The sequence below is a fragment of the Balaenoptera acutorostrata genome, chromosome 19, assembly GCF_949987535.1.
Source record: "Balaenoptera acutorostrata chromosome 19, mBalAcu1.1, whole genome shotgun sequence".
NCBI lineage: Eukaryota > Metazoa > Chordata > Mammalia > Artiodactyla > Balaenopteridae > Balaenoptera > Balaenoptera acutorostrata.
This window is the reverse complement of record NC_080082.1, coordinates 6748256-6769845: the sequence shown is the minus strand read 5'-3', so window position 1 is coordinate 6769845 and position 21590 is coordinate 6748256. Positions and strand designations below refer to the sequence as shown.

The window sequence follows — 21590 nt, the reverse complement described above, 5'->3', positions numbered from 1 at the left end:
CCAAGGTCCCCTTTCTTCACCACCCCACAGTTTCTGATCTAATTGGCTGGGGTGTGGCCTGGGCATTGGGATTTTAAAAAGCTCCCCAGGTGATTTTAATGTGCAAAGATGAAAAATCACTAGTTGTGGACAGCGGTTCTCCAAGTGTGGTCCAGGCCTGCATCATCAGCATCACCTGGGAACTTGTTAGAGATGCAGATTCTCAGGCCCTACCCCAGACACCCCCAATCAGATTCTCTGGAGGTGGGGCCTGGCGACCTGTGTGTGAACAAGCCCTCTTGGTGATCCTGGTCAGTCGAGGGGATCAGGCTGGCTGGGGAAGGGACTAGAGCTCAGGGACTCTGCAATCTTTTTAGCTCTTGGCACTTCTAGTTTTCCTGGACTAAGGAATCTTTTCTAGTCGAAGGAAAAGGGAAGACAGGATCTTATATCATTGCACTGCATGTAAGATATATCGTCTTATATCTGCATGTCCTAAAGATGTCATTCTGTCTCCACACACTCCTTTGAGGGAGAAACATGAGGTAGACTTCGATTAAACCTCCTCCTTGCTGTGTCATCCCTCCATAGGTATAACAAATATCTAGCTGCCCGGATGTAGGAAAGGGCTTTGGGGCAAAAGAATATACCTCCAAAAAACCGTTGCTTAATATTTCACAAGTAATCAAGGAGACTAAGGTTTGAGAGTTGAAGTCATCTGCCTAGATCCTAAATCTCAAAGGGGTCCTTTTGACTTCAGAGCTTGAAGGGTTAAAAATCTTCCCACTCTCCCATCTTGCCTGACCTCAGAGTTGTTCCCTTCTGTCCTCAGGACTGTGGGCTGTGGTCAACAATGCTGGGGTCCTTGGCCTCCCAACTGACGGGGAGCTCATTCCCATGACCGAATACAAACGATGCATGGCCGTGAACTTCTTCGGGGCCGTGGAAGTCACGAAGGCATTTTTGCCTCTTCTTAGGAAATCCAAGGGGAGGCTGGTGAACATCAGCAGCATGGCAGGTGAGTTGGCCTTTCCCCACAAGGTCGTGGGTGCCAGTCATGCAAGATGTGACTCGCAGTGCTCCCTGTGGGCTGAACAAGAAAGCAGGGCACTCTCATGCAGGGCTGGGTGAAGAATAGCCAAATCGTGTGTTTACCGTTGATCTGAGTACAATAAAACCTTCCTTTCCTTTCAAATCCTTTCATGTACTGACTCTTACCTACCTTCTAACTCATCTATTCATTACTGGGGATTTAGGGCTCTCACATATCTTCACAGTATGACCGCTAATGCACAAGCTTCCTAGATTTGGAAAGGAAACCCTGCATACAGTTAACGTCAGCGTGACAGGGAACCTGTTCTCAACCCTCCCTGAATTCTGCACACTCTGTTGTTCCCTGTGAGATGAATAGCAAATGTCTTCACTCTGTTGGCACTGTCAGAGCCCTGTGTCTCAGTTGGCTGCCTGCTAGTATTTTCCATAAGACAATTCCCATCGTTCTGCAGTCTCAAGGCAGTTGGGGCAGGGTGTGACATTTGATAACTCATCTCTCTCCATTTCAAAGAACAGATAGTCAACAAGTCAAGGGTTTACCAATCTCCCTTCCATAAAAAATGCCCATGTATGTGATGTCTCATTCTTTCTTCTAGAACAGATATTTCCAAACTGGGGTTCCTCAGAGCCTTACTCAGCTTTGAGTGGTGTCCATGGGGTTGTCTTTTGGGCCACTGCACAGGTGAGAGGGAAGCCAAGAGGGTGGGCTCTGGACTCCAGGATCCTGCCTTCACATTGAGGAATACCACTCTTCACTGTTGGATCAGTTGGTTCTGAGTGAGATTTTTTTTTTTTTAAATAAAGGATCCAACTATTTGGTTGGTTGCTTTTGGTTTCTTTGTTGTTGTTTTTTTAAGGGAGACATTTTTGTGTATTTTCTAGACAATCATTGTCCCTCATATTTTCTTACCTGGTTCTAACTTAGCAACTTCTAACTTACTAGCTATGTGAGTGTGTCACTAGCATTGCTTGTTGGCCTGAGGAAGGAAGGAAGGAAAGAAGGAAGGAAGGAAGGAAGGGAGGAAGGGAGGGAGGGAGGGAGGGAGGGAGGAAGGAAGGGAAGGGAAGGGAAGGAAAAGAGGGAGGGAGGAGGAGAAAGGATGGAGAGAGAGACGTCTAAGGTGGTTAAGAGCAATGAGTACTGTGTTTCAAATTTTATGAGAACCCCAAAATATTTCCAATTTTTTTCTACCTTGCTAAAGCAAACAAATCCTGAGAAAATACATTTGCAATATTTCACCCTTAACTTTCTTCTGAACTTAGCCTTTACATTTTTGACCTCTGTGGAAACCTCACTTTTCTCAGTTCCCTGGTACAATCTGGTACATCTGGAAAAGTCTCACATGCTCCTTTGCCTCACTCATTCAACAAATATTTACTGAAATGACTTATCATTGCCTTCTCCTTGACACAGTGACAAGGAAGATTTTTCTCTTCCTCTCTTGGTTCTCAACTTTGAGCAGCTCATTCGTTCATAAGATTTTACTTACGTATCACTGATATGCACACTACCTGCTATAGGCCCAGTGTCTGGCATGAAGTAGAAGCTCAATTAATAAATTAAAAAATGCAAGTGTGCAGATGAATGAATGGGCGAGTGGCGAATTTATCCTACAGAGGATGCCCATTCATAAACCTTCAACTTGACCTCTAAAACTTTTTCTAAGCCAAGACGTTGAATGGACTTGTCACATATTTCCACTGGAGGAAAATGTTTGAGGGTTAAAATAAATCACACACCTCACTCCTATTCTCACCACTGGACATACAAAATCTTTTATACCCAACCTTACTAGTTCCATTCCAGTATCTTACCATCGTCACCAAGTCAACATGTCTGAAGCTAAACTTTCTATCAGCCATTCAGCGCTTCCTCTCTTGACTTCTTTCTGTTCACTCCTAGTCTTTTAGGTTTCAGAGCTTTGAGCCTTCTTGGATTTATTTCTCCCTGTGCCTTTCTCTCCTTTTCTCCCACCCAGTCAGTCACCAAGATGTATGGAGTCTTCCTTCATCACATCCAGCTTTGAATCCTTATGTTTCAAGGAAACTCTAGAAATAGGTTCATTTGCAGGACTCAGAAACCACCCAGGTAATTTTATAAAGTTGTTAAAACAATAGCATGAAAGCAGAACAGAAAGGAAACGTATGTACTTGACAGGGCAGGTGTTTGTAAGAGGACAGGAGCCAAAGATCTTAAATCATGCTTATAGTTTCCCTCATTGATGAGGGGCAGAGGAGTTCAGCAGAATCCCTAGCACTTTGCTGATGAGTGTTTTGCGAAACAATGGAAAAGATTTTTGAGCAAGGGGATAAGAAGCTAGACTGTAACACAAGAATCAGAAAAGTCATGGCATGTGTAAAAGAGACTATATAACCAACCACCAATCCACAAAATTAACATCCAATGTGATGCCAACTTGATGATGTGTCTCTTGGCAAAGCTAATGTAACAGTAATTTTGGAAAACGTACTTATTTGGGAGTTCACCCTGGTCTTTTTCTCATTTTGAAGATGGAGGTATGGAGAGAGAGAGAGACAGCCAGTAAGTGTTCTCCAAAAGGAGTTCATGGTTGCCCTGACCCATCAGGTTGTCTTGAGTCTGGCACCTCGGCCACCCTCTGCATGACAAGAATTTCAATGATGTAGATTTATCATGGAAGTTTGCATCAGCCAGGAGGAGCTGAGCTGGAACTGCTGACTCTATTCAAGTTATCCACTGCTGCGTAGTAAATAACCCCAAAGAAAGTGTCTCAGGATACTGTGAGTAGGCAACCGGTTTGGTAGAATAGTGGTCTCTCAAATACATGCATGTCCTAAAACCTGGAACCTGGAATATGTGACCTTACCTGGCAAAAGGGACTTTGCAGGTATGATTGAGTTAAGGATCTGAAGGCAGAGATGATCCTAGATTATCTAGGTGGGTCTGATGCGGTTACAAGAATCCTTATAAGAGGGAGGCAGGAAGGTCAGACTCAAAGAGAGGTTGGAAGATGGAGGAAGGAGCCGTGAGCCAAAGAATGCAGGTAACTTTCAGAAGCTGGAAAATTCAGTGGGGATAAACTGCCTAGGTTTTGATCCTGTCTTTACCACTGACAATGGAGTGACCTAGGACAAAGTGCTGAACTTCTGAGTTGCAGCTTCTGTGTTTTACGATGGGGATAATAATGATCGTTTCTTCTTAGGCCCATGTTGAGATGAGATGAAATGAAACGGTTTTAAGCATCAGCCTTGCACCTGGCACATGGTAGAGTTAGAGACCCAAAAGCCATCTGCCATGAAGAGGCTGGCTCTGTGTGCACCTGTGGCTTTTTATCCTGCCAACCGCTGGCATTGCCACCTGTGACTGTTCCATCCTGTTGCTCCCTGTCACGCACTGGCTCCTGGGCAAATAAGCCCAACAGGTCATTACTTCCACATTTGACCACATCTTCTCTGGGAGGATTTTCCACCCCCCTGTAATCATGTTTATCATCCCTCCCACAGAAATAGAATAGCTCTTTAACCTAAATCCTGGCAAGGAAGTTTGATAAATATTTAACCAAGGATTGAAGGAAGTGGGAGATGACTCTTTGATTGATTGTACAAAGGGCACTTGAAAAATCTTTATGTTTGAGAGGTCTAAAAGTCTTTTCTGGCCAGTTTTCCTCTTAAGAAATTGCAGAGTAAATACCCGTGTTATGTCGTAAGCTGTGCTTGAATGAGAACAGCTGAAAGCAAACCTTATAAAACGACTAAGGCCTCAGGGATTTTGAGCCGGTTGTGCTTTGAATCGTGCTCTTGTATTACTAGCTGGGTGATCCGGGGCAAGTAGCCCCACTTGTCTGTGTCCATTTCATCTTCTGTCGTGATAGGGTGACACAGCTCCTGAGTCTAAGGCAGCATTTCTCAACCTGAACATTATCGATATCTGGGGGAGGCTAATTCTTTCTGTGGGGGGCTGTCCGATGCATTGTAGGATGTTTAGCAACATCTGTGTTCTTGACCCATTAGATGCAAGTAGCACCCAGTGCTGACCTTCAGATATTACCACGTGTCCACTGGGGTGGGGGTGGGGTGCAAAATCAGCCCCAGTTGAGAACTTCTGGTCTCAACTGTAGATCTAAATGCATTGTGGATTCTGAGTGTTTAGCACAGTTACTGGTACACAGAAAGTACCCTAGTAACAGGGACCTCTCTACTGAGAGACAGTAATGGTTGCCCATCACATCGAGCTATTTAAAATGCATGAAAATTACTTTACACCAAAGTAAGTGGCCTCAGAGAGTCTTACAAGTCTACAGATTTTAGGTATCTGGCAGATTTCACAGTTCCAAACTTGAGCCTGGTCTTACTTAGTCCGGAGAAGTTGACAATGGGATCATTCCTGGATTTTTTTTCTTGCCGAGGTAGCTGCCTTAAGGGAATCATCTCGCAAATCATTCAGCCAGTCTCAGCTGCTCAGTGACGTGAGAGGAAGCCAAAGCTGAGATTCGTTTCCTTAAAACTCTCACACTAGCCAGGGCTTAGCGTAGAGTAAGGGGGAGAGGGGAGAGCAAGATGGAGTGAACGTCTTCATGCTGAGTTGAATTAGATGCTTACACCCCTGAAGTCATTCAGTTCTAACATGTGCAGGATGCAGATACTGATTCCTTTTTAGATCAAGCACACTCTAGCCCAGGATCATCCAGCTGGTAAGCAATGAAGTCAGTGCTGGTAACTGGGCCTATTTAACTCCAAATTCTGTGTTCCTCTCACTTTTCAAGATTACCAAGCAAGAACACACCAGGGAAACGGGGGCGCGGGGGGGAGGGCAAAAAAAAACAACACAGACCCTAACGCTAGTATGTTTAAGCAATGATTAGGAAGTGTAAGCAATTTAGGGCTGCCTCCTACACCAGTGCTTCAAACATTAATGTGTATAGTGATCAGCTGGGGGTCTTGTTAAAATGCAGAATTTGACTGAGTTGGTCTGAGGGGGGCCTAAGATTCTGTATTTCTATAACTAGTTCCTAAGTGACTGCTACTGGTCCCTGGACAATTTTTTCGAACTTCAGATGCATTTGCTTCACCAGGAGGGCTACTTAATAATGACTGCAGGAAATCAAAACTTCAATGAGATAATATTTCACACCCACTAGGATGGCTATAATCAAAAAACCAGAAAACAGCACTTGATGGCAAGGGTCTGGAGAAACTGGAACTCTCCTGAGTTGCTCGTGGGAACGTAAAATGGTGCAACCTCTGTGGAAAACACTTGGCAGTTCCTCAATAAATTAAACACAGTTACGACTCAGCAATTCTACTCCTAAGTGTATGCTCAAGAGAACAGAAAACAGGTGTTCCAACAAACACTTGTACATAGGTATTCATAGCATTATTTATAATAGCCAGAGATGGAAACAACCCAAATGTCCATCAACTGATGAATTAATAAACAAAATGTGGTCTATCCATACAATGGAATATTATTAATCCATAAAAAGGAATGAGGCACCGATATTCTGAAGGGTGAATCTTGAAAAGATTGTGCTAAGTGACAGAAGCCAGACACAAAAGGCCATATCTTGGGACAATCCTATTCATGTGAAATGTCCCAAACAGGCAAACCCTTAGCAACAGAAAGCATATTAGTGGTTGTCAGGGGCTGGGGTATGGGGGTTCCTTTTGGGGCATTGAAAATACAGAACTAGATAGTGCTATTGGTCGTACAACATTGTAAACGTACTAAAAGCCACTGAATTGTACACCTTAAAAGGGTTAAATGGTGAATTTTATGTTTTATGTATTTTACCACAATAAGAAAAAAATTCTGCCTCACCCCCAGAATTTCTGATCAGTGGGTCCAGAGTGAGACCTGAGGGCTTGCACTTCTAACAGATTCCCAGCTGCTGCTGCTTCTCAATCACACTTTGAACGAGGTCCCAGACATTGATTTTGATACCAAACAGTTGTTGAATCCCCAGAGATTGTCAAAGTACAAGGGAACAACCAGATGTTATTAATCTCCAATTTCTGCTAACCATGCCTAAAGTTTTTTTTTTTTTTTTTTTTTTTTTGGCTACACCACACGGCATGTGGAACTTCCCCAACCAGGGATCAAACCCACGCCCCCTGCAGTGGAAGTACGGAATCTTAACCACCTGACCACCAGGTGGTGATTACATTTTTTTCCTTTTTTTTTTTTTTGGCTGCGCTGCGTGGCTTGTGGGATCTTAGTTCCCCGACCAGGGATTGAACCCGGGCCCTCGGCAGGGAAAGCTCGGAGTCCTAACCACTGGACCGCCAGGGAATTCCCTGGACTTTGTTACTTGAGTTGAGTCCAGTTGACCTTGGAGGAGGCAGAAACCAGCTGGGAGCCCTCATTACTTTCTCCTGAGACAAGGTCATGGGTGTTCTGCCTTGGGAAGATATTAGAGAATGAGAAAGCTGCTGTGGGCATGGGACCCTGGTACCCCTATAAAAGTGTCCTGCACCTGGTTCCATATTGGAGAGAGGAGTTTCCCCAACACCAACAAGCAATGCTCAGATACCAGCAGCGTGTCCTACAATTCAACTCAATTCTGACGCCCTCTACCTGGAGATAGCATCAGATCCCACAGGTTAGGGCTCAGTCCTACAAGACTGTCCCCCATCCCCACTTTGGATGCCAGTAGCAAGCTCAGGTTATCACCTGTGCTTCTGACAGATTCGCTATAGATCAGAGGTACCAACTACCCCCTCCTAGGGTTCGCTTAATTTGCTAGACCAGCTCACAGAACTCAGGAAACCTGCTTACTAACTGGATTACCGGTTTATTACAAAGGATATTAAAGGATACAAATCAACAGCCAGATGAAGAGATACACATGGCAAGGCACAGGGATAAGGTGTGATGCTTCCACACTCTCTGAACTCGCTACTCTCCCTGAATCTCCCTGCTCACCAACCTGGAAGCTCTCCCAACCCCCTCCTTTGGGGTTTTTATGGAGGCGTCATTATAGCATGTGATTGACTAAGTCATTAGCTATTGGTGATTGATCTCCATCTTTCTCCCCTCCCTGGGGGTCGGGGTAGGACTGAAAGTTCCAACCCTCTAATCACAAGATTGGATCCACTTGCAGCCAGCCCTCCGCCCATCTTTAGGAGAGGTTCTCGTTGCCTCATTAACACAACAAAAGTCCTCATTAACCTTTGCCACTCTCATCACTTAGGAAATTCCCAGGGTTTTAGAAGCCCTGTGCCAGAAACAGCGACCATGACCAAATACCTATTTATTATAAATCAAAAAATCACACCTTACCTATACAGCCTCAGGCTGAAAAGCTGCAATATGTGTGCCCTGTGTTAACAGAGCACTCGCTTGGAAAGCCCTTTATTTCCCATAATTCCTATATGGTCATATGTTAGCTTTAGGTCAGGAACAAGAGGATCTCCTGGTAGGTGTTGATCATTATGGCTAGGAGGAGTGTTGTGAGGCCCTGTGTTACCTCAGAGGACATCAAGAACATCTGAATGCTAGAACCTTGGGAAATGTTACTAACTTGTTGCTTATGCCACACCAAAGGAGTCAGGCAAAGACCAGGACTGAGCCCCCCGAGGGGGGTGTGGGGAAAGGGCCTCACAATTCTGTAAGCTCCAGGATTGTAACTTCAAGTTTCCCTCCGTGTTAGCCACGGCCAACAGTATGCCATAAGGTCAAAACAAGGACCACCAGAAAGACAAGGACCACCAGAGTGATCAGAAACATGAGTGCTGAGTTTATTCTTGCCAGGGGACAGATTCACTGAGTAGTTCCCCGAGGCAGAAAAGCTGGGTGGGGGGGACTGGTATGTTCTAGAAGAGGGGGGGATGCTGCCTTCATGGTAGCTACACCAAGTAGGGCTAGATGACTTCCAGTTATGAAGGATGGAAAGAGTCCATAGGTCTGTACGTGGTTGGTTAAAACACGTCCCATTGTTGACTGGGTGTTCCATTAAGTCGCTGAATAACAAGGTCACCCCATATTCTGAGCCATTTACCAGCACTGGCTACTTAGAATCGATTGGAGGGAACCCCAGCATTCAGTTTTGGTACCTCCTAAGCGAGTACTGCTCTAAGAGCAAAGTTTTGCCTTTGCATTAGCCATGTCCATCAGCGATGGGGGTGAGCGTGGAATGGAGTGAGGAAGAAGTATATTGTCACTTTAAATTCAGTTGCAGCCTTGGCAGAAAATGTTTCAAAAGCTCTAGCTTGCTTAGGGGGCGCTTCTCTTATGTTTTAACATTTCAAATTAGCCAGGCCTTGATTTTTGGGCCTCCCATGCCAAACTTCAATAAACTTAATTTTTTAGTTTTATTTACCAAAATGTTAGGAGACCTTATGACCTTGGTATGGCCAAAGACCTACATGGGAGCTAGGCAGTTCTCCTGACCTAAGCGTGTTTTTTTTTAAATTTAAATTTAAATTAAAAAAAAAATTTTTGGCTGCGTTGGGTCTTTGTTGCTGTGCACGGGCTTTCTCTAGTTGCAGCGAGCAGGTGCGACTCCTCGTGGCAGTGCGTAGGCTTCTCATTGCGGTGGCTTCTCTTGTTGCAGAGCACGGGCTCTAGGTGCGCGGGCTCAGTAGTTGTGGCTCATGGGCTCAGTAGTTGTGGCTCACGGACTCTAGAGTGCAGGCTCAGTAGTTGTGGCACACGGGCTTAGTTGCTCCGTGGCACGTGGGATCTTCCCGGACCAGGGCTCGAACCCATGTCCCCTGGGTTGGCAGGCGGATTCTTAACCACTGCACCACCAGGGAAGCCACCTAAACGTGTCTTAAAGGGAGTATGCATTTTTAAACTTTTTATTTGGAAATAATTATAGACTCACAGGAAGCTGCAAGGAAATGTACAGGGAAGTCCTGTTCGCCCTTCATCCAGACTCCCCTAATGATAACATTTTACATAACTACAGTACGATATCAAAACCATTGGTACCATGCACAGAACTTATTCAGATTTCACCAGTTATATCTGCACCTATTTATGTGTGTGTTTATAGGTCTGTGCAGTTTTGTCATATGTATAGCTTCCTGTAACTATGAACACAATCAAGTACAGAATGGTTCCAGCACCATAATGATCCTGAGATACCCCTTTTATAGCCACATCCACACGCTCACCCCATCCCCAACTCCTGGCAACCACGAATCTGTTTTCCATCTCTGTAATTTTCTTTCAAGAATATTATATAAATGGAATCATACAGTAATGCAACCTTTTGAAACCGGCTTTTGCTCAACATAATTTAAAGGAAATATATTTTGACCAAGGCATATGTAGCTCAAAAACAAACAAGCAAAACCAAACATATAAACAAAAAGCCTTTCTTCCAGCATAGCACTAGAAAGTCTCTTTTAATTTCAGTCTCTTGAAACACAACATACCTTAGGCCCCCACATCTGTGAGACTTGGATCAAGGATCAAACAGCACTGCCAGGTCACTATCCAACTTCTGAGATCACAACTTCTACAACCAAAACAGAGATCTCAGTTTTTCCAGAGCCCAAGCTGTATTAATATTTACATGTCCAGAGGACAGAAATAAATGGAAAAAAATCATAGATGTTCTCTATAAGTGTTTAACAACCCTATCTGCCCGTTGGAATCACCTGGGGGAGCTTTTAAAAATCCCAGTACCTTGGCAAATAATAGGAAGGTCTAATAGGGAGCTTACTTTGTGCCAAACACTGTTCTAATATATTAATTCACTTAACTTTCATAACAACCCTGTGATACATGTATTATCATTATTCTTAATTTACAGATTAAAGGACAGGCACATAAACATAAACTGGTTTTCCTAACTTTAACTGCTTTTACTAATCAATGGCAGAGCTGGGATTTGAACACAGGCAGTGTTGGCTCCAGAACCTGGCTCTTAACTGCTGCCCTCTGCTAACCTCCCTTCCAGCTGGCCAATCTCACCTCACCTCTAAAAACCGTGGAGAAATGAGAATAGTCTAACCGCACAGACTGGGTTGAAACTTTGAACAAGTTTCTTTAACTTCTTTGGCCCTTCTCCCCAAAGGAAGGAATTGGATTTTGAACTCTTAAGATTTGGTGAAACTAAAAATCACTTAAATAAGAATCAGCTGGTCATACGTGACAAGACGGGAACCAGAGTTGAATGTTTGATGCCAGATACTATACTGAAATTTCACCAGTTAAGCCTCAGGACTCTTCCTTTTAAGTGACAGGGCCAAACCTCAGACAGACTTAAGGGAGAAGGAGGTGATTAGCTCACCGACTGTTTGGAACCAAGTTCCGAGTCATCGTAACTCTCCCCCACCTCCACTCCCTGTTTCCGTCCTCAACCCCTACCTCCAGCTTTCTGAGCTCCCTTCTCGCTCCTCTGCTTCCCTTTGTTTCCCTTCTCCTGTGTGGGGGCAGAAATGGCCCCTGGGAGTGCCGGTGTTGCACCATTATCACACTTAAGTAGCCAGGAATAAACCATAAAAGCATCTCCCTTCCACGATCTAGGTCAGGACTCTGGCTCAGCTGAGGACACGTGCCCAGCCCCAAGCCAATCTCTGGGTCCAGGGGATGGGATGTTATGATCAGTCAGTCTGCCTCTCTGAATGAGGACAAACAGTTGACTGACAGCCTTCCTACAAAGACAGGGAGGTAAGGATGAGTGTTTCCCAAAAGGAAGTTATGTGAGCCAGACCAAAGCTTTTTTTTTTTTTTTTTTTTTCATTTTGGCCACACCGCGTGCGGCATGTGAGATCTTAGTTCCCCCACCAGGAATGAAACCCGCGTCCACTGCATTGGACGGCCAGGGAAGTCCCAGACCAAAGCTTTAATAATCATGTAAGAATCATAATGATAATTGACATTAGCTATTCTAGGTATCTCTACTTCAATGCCTACCTTCCCTGCCCCCAGTTTGATTGGGCTATAATTGGCATATAACATTGTATTAGTTTCAGGTGTACCACATGATTTGCTACATGTATATGTTGCGAAATGATTACCACAATAAGCTTAGTTAACATCCATCACCTCACAGTTACAATTTTTTTTTCTTGGGATAAGAGCTTTTAAGATTTAGTCTCTTGGACTTCCCTGGTGGTGCAATGGTTAAGAATCTGCCTGCCAATGCAGGGGACACGGGGTTCGAGCCCTGGTCCGGGAAAATCCCACATGCTGCGGAGCAACTAAGCCTGTGCGCTACAACTACTGAGCCTGCGCTCTAGAGCCCACGAGCCACAACTACTGAAGCCCACGCGCCTAAAGCCCATGCTCTGCAACAAGAGAAGCCACCGCAATGAGAAGCCCGCGCACCACAATAAAGAGCAGCCCCCGCTCGCCGCAACTAGAGAAAGCCCACGCGCAGCAACAAAGACCCAACACAGTCAAAAATAAAAAATATAAATAAATTTATAAAAAAAATTTACTGTTAACAGCTTTCAAATATACAACACAGTATTGTTAACTATAGTCAGTATGTTGCACGTTACATCCCCAGAATGTATTTATGTTATAACTGGAAGTTTGTACCTTTTGACCACCTTCATGCATTTCCCCAGCACCCCACCCCTCACCTCTGGTAATCACCAATCTGTTCTCTGTATCCATGAGTTAGCGTTTTTTTTGTGTGTTTTTTTTAAAAAAAGATTCCACATATAAGGGAGATCCCACGGTATTTGTCTTTCTCTGTCTGACTTATTTTACTTAGCATAATGCCCTCAAGGTCCATAGATATGTACCTAGGAAACCATCACCACAATCAAGATAGTGAACATGACCTTCATTCCCCAGACTTCCTTGTCCCCCATTCTAACCCATATACCCTGGCCCCCCAGCAGGTAACCACTGATCCATTCTATCACTATAGATTTGTTGGCATTTTCTAGAATTATAAATAAATGGAATTATACAATACATACTGTTTTTTTGTCCGGCTCTTTCTTTCACCATAATTATTTTGAGACTCATCCATGCTGTTGTGTGTAGCAAGTTCATTCCTTCTAACAGCTGAGTTGTATTCCATTGTACGGCTGTATCACAGTTTATCAATTCAGCCAGTGGATGCTTCTTTGACCAGGGAAATCTTTGCCAAACCTGGGACCCTTAATGTCATGGGCTCAGTCATCCTGGGTTCCCCATGAGGTCTCCTGGGTGCTCTGAATCCCTTCATAATCTCGTGTTTTCCAGTGAAAGGACACCAGGAACACACCCGTATTCATTTCCTAGGGCCGCCGTAACAAATTAGAGTGGCTTAAAACAACAGGAATCTATACTGTCACAGTTCTGGCGGCCAGAAATTCTGAAATCAAAGTGCTGGCAGGGCCACCTCCCTCTGAAGGCTGTAAGGGAGAATGCCTCCTTGCCTGTCCCAGCTTCTGCAGCCCCAGGCATTCCTAGGCTTGTGGCAGCATCACTCAAATCTCTGTCTCCATCTTGACATGGTCTGCTCCCTTGTTTCTCTGTGTCTTCTCTTTCTCTGTCTCTTACGAGGACAGCCATCATTGGATTTAGGACCCATCCTAATCCAGGATGGTCTCATCCTGAGATTTGTACCTTAATTACATCTGCAGAGAACCTTATTCCAAGTAAGGTCACACCACTTTTCTGGCTTCCTTTGCTTCTGCCTTCCATGGCTCATCCCTCACAGCTGGTCCAATGAGAGACGCAGTTTAAGGCTCAATCTCTCTCAGCTTCTAAAAGAAATGTGATTCAAGTGGAATAAAGAGCATCTGCCCCCAGCCCTAGCTAGCCCTCCTAGAATAAGTCCTTTCTCACACCCTCTTTTTTTTAACCCCCAATTTATTATTTTACAGTTCTACAGGCCAGAAGTTTGAAATGAGTCTCACTGGGCTAAAACCAATGTTTTGGCAGACCTGAATTCCTTCTGGAGGCTCTACGAGCAAATCCATTTCCTTGTCTTTTCTAGGTTCTAGAGGCTACCTGCATTCTTGGTTCATGGTCCCATTTCTCTGTCTTTAAAGCAGCAACATCAGGCCATCTCTCTCATTCCAATGCCCTTCTCTCCTCTCTTTCACTTATAAGGACCCTTGTGATTACATTGGACCCACCTGGATAATCCAGGCTAAGCTCATTATCTCAAGTTGATTAGCAACCTCAGTTCCCCTTTTTCCATATAATCTAACATATTCATAGGTTCCAGAGACATCTCTGGACATCTTTGAGGGACCATTATTCTGCCTACCATACCTCTCTTTCCTATTTTCCACTTTCTCTGTATCCCTAGTGATTTCCTCATATCTAGCTTTTAGGTAACTAATTCTCAACTGTGTTTGAACTACCATCTAATTTGTCTACTGAATTTTTTTTTTAAGTTTAGTTGATTTACAATATTGTGTTAGTTTCAGGTGTACAGCAAAGTAGTTCATATATGTATTTCAGATTTTTCATTATAGGTTATTACAAGATATTGAATATAGTTCTCTGTGCTATACAATAAATCCTTGTTGCTTATCTAGTTTATGTATAGTAGCTTGTAACTGTTAATCCAATACTTCTAATTTATTCTCCCCCCGCTTTCCCCTTTGATAACCATAAGTTTGTTTTCTATGTCTGTGAGTCTGTTTCTGTTTTGTATATCGATTCATTTGTAGTATTTTTTAGATCCCACATATAAGTGATATCATATAATTTTGTCTTTGACTTACTTCACTAATAGTCTCAGGTCCATCCATACTGCTGCAAATGGCAATATTTCATTATTTTTTATGGCTGAGTACTATTCCATTTCATATATATGGTATATATATATATATATATATATATATATATATCACAGCTTCTTAAGCCAACTGTCTGTTGATGGGCACTTGGGTTGTTTCCATGTCTTGGCTATTGTAAATAGTGCTACTATGAACATTGGGGTGTATGATGTATCTTTTCAAATTAGAGTTTTCATCTTTTCTGGATACATATGCAGGAGTGGGATACCTGGATCGTATGGTAGCTCTTTTTTTAGTTTTTAAAGTAATCTCCATACTGTTTTCTATAGCGGCTGCACCAATTTATATTCCCATCAACAGTGTAATAGGGTTCCCTTTTTGCCACACTCTCTCCAGCATTTATTATTTATAGACTTTTTGATGACAGCCATTCTGACTGCTCATACCCTCTTACAGAGATGCCCCATGGTTCCCTATGGCGTGTGTTACTCCTTGTTGCAACAAGTATTAAACCCACTTTGTTCAACTACAAGCTCTGTAATGGAGAGAACAGTGCCCACTCTGCCCCCAGTTCCCCAAAGATATGTCCACCCAGAACCTCAGAATGTAGGTTGGTCAAACTGGAAGGTCAGAGGCTGGGGCAGATGCTCTTTATCCCAACTAAATCACATTTAGCTTAGAAGCTGGGAGAGATTGAGCCTTATACTTGGTTTGCCATTGGACCAGCTGTGATGAAGCAGGCATGGAAAGCAAAAGCAAAGGAAGCCAGACAATGATGTGACCAAGAATATGCATTCACCTGCATACAGAGGGCCTTTGTCTTCCTTTCTCTGCCTTAGTCACCACTGATACCAGTTCCTGGCATGAAGTAGGTGCCATCTAAACACTTAGTGGATGAACAAATGAAAACATCAGACCTGATTTTTTTTCTCCCATTATTCCCATAGGAGGGGTTCCAATGGAGAAGATGGCAGCCTATAGCTCATCCAAGGCAGCTCTGACCATGTTTTCAGCAGTCATGAGACAAGAGCTATCCAAATGGGGAGTTAAAGTCTCTGTCATCCAGCCCGGAGGCTTCCGAACAAGTAGGTGTCTGAGCCCAAGAGCCCTGCAATATTCATTCTGGAAGGGATGCTGAAGGTTCTTTGTTTTGACAGAGTTCAAGCCAAACCCCTCAGTGGTGGACCAAAGAGGGGTTGGGATGGGTGGGCTTCTTCTAAGCATAGAGGGGCAGGTGCCAGGTTTTGCAATGTACGGTTGCTCCCCTGCCTCTTTTCACCAAGGAATTAAGTTTTGATGTTATGTATTTTTCAAACACAACCTCCTCCCCTCTGAAGGACATGACCCACATCCTTCTACCCCGGGAGGAGATGGCCATCCTCTCCTGTCCGCTCCCTGAATTTCTGGACTCTGAGCAGATGTAGACGACTCCCATGGCTCAGTCCTTAGTTCTGGGTCATCAACCATGTAATTGGTGATCGAAATGAAGATGTAAAAGAGCATATCTAATAAAAGACCACACACTGGGAGGGATGCCTAACACACTAAAGAACAAACCCTAGAGGTTTGAATATTAACCCAAATGCACCAGATAAAAATCTAAAAGAAAAGCAGAACTTTGTCTTGAAGCATTTAGCAGCCAGGATCTCCCAGAGTTGTCCAGGAGGAGCACGAAGACTCGATGAAAGGGCTCATCTGGGAAGGAAACCGAGGGAAAGAGACCTAGGCCACTCAGGTTGAGAGGCGGGACCAGGGCAGTAGGAATGGAGGGAAGGTGAAGTCTTGAGAGGGGTTTCCAACTTGGGGACTCCCTGGGCAGGTAGGAGAGTTGAGGGGAGTTGATGGAGAAGGAGGGTGGGTCAAAGATGATGCAGAATATGGCAGCCTGAGAGACAGAGCACAAAAAGCTGCCTGACAGCTAGTGGAAGGGGAGAATGATGAATTTGATTTTGAACCTGGCAGGAGGATTGAGAGTTTGGTGACACAGCCAATGAAAACTTCCAACACACAGATGCAAGATTCCCTTTGGAGCAGAGAGCAACCCTGCAGTTAAGTTACAGTTTCAAGGACTCACTGAAATTGTCATAGCTAGCATTTTGGGCAGCTGTTCTTATCAGGCACTAGCCATTTTCCGTACATTCTTTCCTGATATTGTTGATCTTATTTTTTTAATTGAGAAATATATCATATACACACATAGTTTAATAAATTATCAATATTATAAAAATTCATGTACTTAACATCCAGATAAAAAAATAAAACACTGCCAGCTCTCAGAAGCCCTCACATGGTCCTCTCCAGTTTTAGCCCTCTCCTCCCCGCAACATGTGACCTGTCGTACTTTTTGTAACATTTGTTTATTTGCTGTTCTTGACAGTGTTCCATGCATACATGCATCCCCAAACAATAGTTTGGCTTTACTGGTTTTTGAACTTTCAATGGAATCAATGTGTATGTATTTTTTTGCGTCTGGCTTCTTTCACCAAACATTATGTTTTCACAGTTCATTTATATTGTGTGTAGCTGTAGTTCATTCATTTTCATTGCTAGTATTCTGTGAATATGCCACACTTTTTCTACTATCGATGGGATATTTGGGTCACTTTTGGATGACTGTGAACAATTCAGCTGCGGAGCTTCTGGCACACCTACTGTGGCATATGTGTGTGTGATTTTTCCTGTGACATATATACCCAGGAATGGGATGACTGGATCATAGATTTTAATTATCTCCAACTTTATTGGATATTTCCAAATTGTTTCCTTAATTATCATTCCAGTTTTACTCCCATCCTTTCCATATATGTCTTAATCTGCATCACAGCCCTGAGGAGTAGGTTTAATTGACATCATTCACCAGGTGAGGACACTGAAGTAGGGTGGGTAATATATAGCTCAGCATGGACGTCTGTGACACCACGATGGTGGGGAATTTGAAACCAGATCCCTAGGTGCAGAGCCTGGTTCTTTCTTTTATATCAGGATGTCCTCAGTTTAAAGCTGACATTTGACGGGCTCTCTAAAGACAAGAGGCCAGACGGTGGAGAGCTGAGGACTTAAGTTTGGAGAATGACATTTGAAGTGGGGGATGAGACAAGGAATCTTTAGGGACACAGAGAGCTCCTGAAGACATTCAGGGAGACATATCAGATTTTTTGGGTACCCTGCAATAAAAAATAGCTCAAGCATATTGTACGCTTCGCAGATTTTAAGACTTTATGTGTACAATCTCACTTAATCCTCACCTATGAGGTAGGCATCATAATATTCCCATCTTATGGGTAGAAAACCGAGGCTCAGAGAAGTTAAGGAATTTCTCAAGCCACAGCGCTGATATGAGGCAGAGATGGGATTTGGATCCACGTCATCTTACCAGTTTTATTGTGTGTAGCCCCAAAGTGGCAGGGGATGGGCAAGTGTGTGTCAAAAGTGGCAGATGAAGATTGACAAAAGGGTGGTGGCTTTGTCACCAATAAAGAGAGTTTTGGGGATTTTGGACAGGGTAGGCACAAGAGTGATTAGAAAGTCCATGAGGTGTTTAAAGAGGGAGGAAGTGGAGAGGAAAAGGAATACCCTGTGAGAGTAGAGACTGGGGCAGAAGTAGCTGGAGGAACAATAGTTCATGCAAACATGTTTCTTAAGATGCAGAAGTCTCTGGAGTAGTAACTGTCAGGGTAATCATTTCTTTAAGTACGGTTGTGCCTTCATGAAAAGAAATGAGCAGTTGAAACTCCGTTTGCATTTCCATGAGTGTAATTGGATTTCATTGGCTTACATTTCATAGCGAGGCTCCCCTGCAGTCCTGGTATCCAGCAGTCACCCAAGCTAGCAAAGACTCATCCCCAGAGCAATCCCTGAGCAATCACACACTTTGTAGGAGGGAGTGTGGGTTGCTGCAACCTTTCTGGAAAGTAATCTGGTACTAGCTATTAAAATTCAAAATGGGGGCTTCCCTGGTGGTGCAGTGGTTGAGAATCTGCCTGCCAATGCAGGGGACACGGGTTCGAGCCCTGGTCTGGGAAGATCCCACATGCCGCGGAGCAACTAGGCCCGTGAGCCACAATTGCTGAGCCTGCGCGTCTGGAGCCTGTGCCCCGCAACAAGAGAGACCGCGACAGTGAGAGGCCCGCGCACCGCGATGAAGAGTGGCCCCCGCTTGCTGCAACTAGAGAAAACCCTCGCACAGAGACGAAGACCCAACACAGCCAAAAATAAATAAATAAATAAAGGAAAAAAAATGTCATAGAATAATTAATTTAAAAAAAAATCAAAATGAATGTGTTTTTTGACCAGACAGCCACCCTTTGGGGACCGTAGCCTAAAGAAGTGAACGCCGAAAAACAAAAGGATACATTGTGCAAAGTTGGTGATGGCAGCGTTCCCTGAAATGGTGAAACCTAGGAACGACTGGCAAGTCCTTTGATAGAGAAATGGTGACTAAAAGCTGCTCAATGGAAAATTCTGCTGCTCTGGTTTAAAACTATAGCCATTGACCAGGAGGCAGGTCTGTGATTCATTACTAAGCAAACAAACAAAAATCAAAATCCACAGACAAACAAAAAAGCAAATTCCTGGAAAATACGTCTAGTATGATCCTTTTTATGTTTTGTTTGCTCCTGGTAAAATAAAATTAAGCCAAAGCCAAACATATCTATATGTTTGTATGAGCAAGGAGGGAGTGTAGAATGACACACAATACTGTAAGTTTCCTCAGAGGAGATTAATTTTAAAAACATATGCATCTCCTTATTATTCATTATTTATATAATGAGCAGCTATTGCTACTATATTTTAAAGTAAATATATAGATACTATTAGATTTTATATAATAAGCAAGAATTTACTTCTATATTAAATATATGGTTATATAGTTAATCACATATAATTTATACATTAAAATTTAATGTATTATTTAAAATGAAATTAAAATTATATTTATTAAATAGATAACATGAGGGACTTCCCTGGTGGTCCAGTGGTTAAGACTTCGCCTCCAGTGCTGGGGCGGGGTTGTGGGGATGGGAGGGGTGGGGTATGGGTTCGATCCCTGGTCAGGGAGTTAGGATCCCACATGCCTTGGGGTCAAAAAACGAAAAACATAAAATAGAAGCAACACTGTAACAAATTCAAGAAAGACTTAAAAAAAAAATAGATAGCATGATGCTCAACATTACATATTTATTTATTTATTTATTTATTTATTTATTTATTTATTTATTTATTTATTTATTTATTTATTTATTTATTTATTTATTTATTTATTTATGGCTGTGTTGGATCTTCGTTTCTGCGCGAGGGCTTTCTCCAGTTGTGGCAAGCGGGGGCCACTCTTCATCGCGGTGCGCGGGCCTCTCACCATCGCGGCCTCTCTCGCTGCGGAGCACAGGCTCCAGACGCGCACGCTCAGCAGCTGTGGCTCACGGGCCCAACCGCTCCGCGGCACGCGGGATCCTCCCAGGCCAGGGCCCGAACCTGCGTCCCCCGCACTAGCAGGCAGACTCCCAACCACTGCGCCACCAGGGAAGCCCCAGCGCCACCAGGGAAGCCCCCATATTTTTTTAACCTTTTCTTTTTTTTTTTTTTTTGGCCGCGTGGCTTGCGGGAACTTCCCTGACCAGGGATTGAACCCAGGCTGCGGCAGTGGAAGCCCGGAATCCCAACCACTAGGCCACCAGGGAACTCCCAACATTATATATTTAATTTTATACACAGAAGCAGGCGTTACTGCTATATTTAAAAAAATTATGTGTATGTATATATGTAGGTATATACATATCATATAGATAATATATATTATATACATTATATTTTATATTGTATATAATAGTCAGGAAAAGATATGTACTAGAATGTTTGTGGCAGCACTATTCGTAAGAGCCTCAAACTGAAAACAACCCAAACGCCCATCATAGTATAATAGATAAATAATTTATGGCATATTTACAGAATGGAAAGCTACTGACTACACAATACATGCATCCATGTGTGCATATGTCTAAAGTCAGGCAAAGCTACTCTACTCTGTTCATCTGACAGTGGCTCCTGGGAAGGTGGCCAAGGCTGGTTTGTCCTTTTCTTGGTCTGGTTGCTGGTTACATGAGCTATTCGGTTTGTGCAAACCTATTCATCTGTGCACTGTTCTGTATGTATGTTTAAAAGAATAGAATTGCCATTATAAAGCACATACTTTAAAAGGCATTTGGGAATGTCCTTCCCAACAGAAGCCAATTCACAAGGGCCTTCTTCCCAATTAGGGGTAGGACATGCCTGTTTTAGCCTTCCCAGCATCTGAGCCTCTCTTTTTTTCTTGCATCTCAGACATCACAGGCACGAGTGACATGTGGGACAAGCTGGAGAAAAACATCCTGGACCACCTCACCCCTGACGTGCAAGAGGACTACGGCCAGGACTATATCCTTAGGGAACGCAATTTTCTCATGCTAATGCAAACCTACTCTGTAATGGACGTCTCCCCAGTGCTCCTGGACGTCCAGCATGCCATCTCTGCTAAGAGCCCCTTTGCATTTTATGCACCGGGGAAAATGTCTTATCTGTGGCTCTGCTTTGTTTCCTTAGCCCTACTGGCATATTTGATTATTTTAGCAAAAAAATGCACAGCCATGGAAAGAGCATGCCCAGAGTGTTAAGCATGCCTAACTGGAAGAATGAGGCCATGTAGGCAAATCAGTGGGAAATGTTAGAGTCTTGGAATGAAAGGGAATCTCGAGCTTCCCATTAAAGTTGTGGTTTCCTACCTTGCAGCCCCTGTGAACTCTGTTGGTTGAATAGTGAGACAGCAGGGAAGAGGGCAGGGCACAACCTTGAAAAGAATGACATAGACATTGAGCATATGACATAAAACTGGTTAGAACCGACTAGGCCCAAGATGGCAGAAGATTCAACTTCCAGGGGACCTTCTGCCTCATTATACG

At 43.6% G+C, this 21590-nt stretch overlaps 1 protein-coding gene across 1 annotated transcript in view; it reads left to right on the top strand.

Moving 5' to 3' along the window:
• HSD17B2 (hydroxysteroid 17-beta dehydrogenase 2) overlaps nt 1–21412 on the top strand; it is a 71084-nt gene extending 49672 nt beyond the window's left edge. The window contains exons 3-5 of the mRNA XM_007182587.3: nt 812–997; nt 15606–15743; nt 20977–21412. Coding sequence (XP_007182649.2) covers nt 812–997; nt 15606–15743; nt 20977–21305 — 653 coding nt within the window. The 3' untranslated portion in view covers nt 21306–21412. The remainder of the gene's footprint in view (nt 1–811; nt 998–15605; nt 15744–20976) is intronic.
• Nucleotides 21413–21590: the final 178 nt, after the last annotated feature.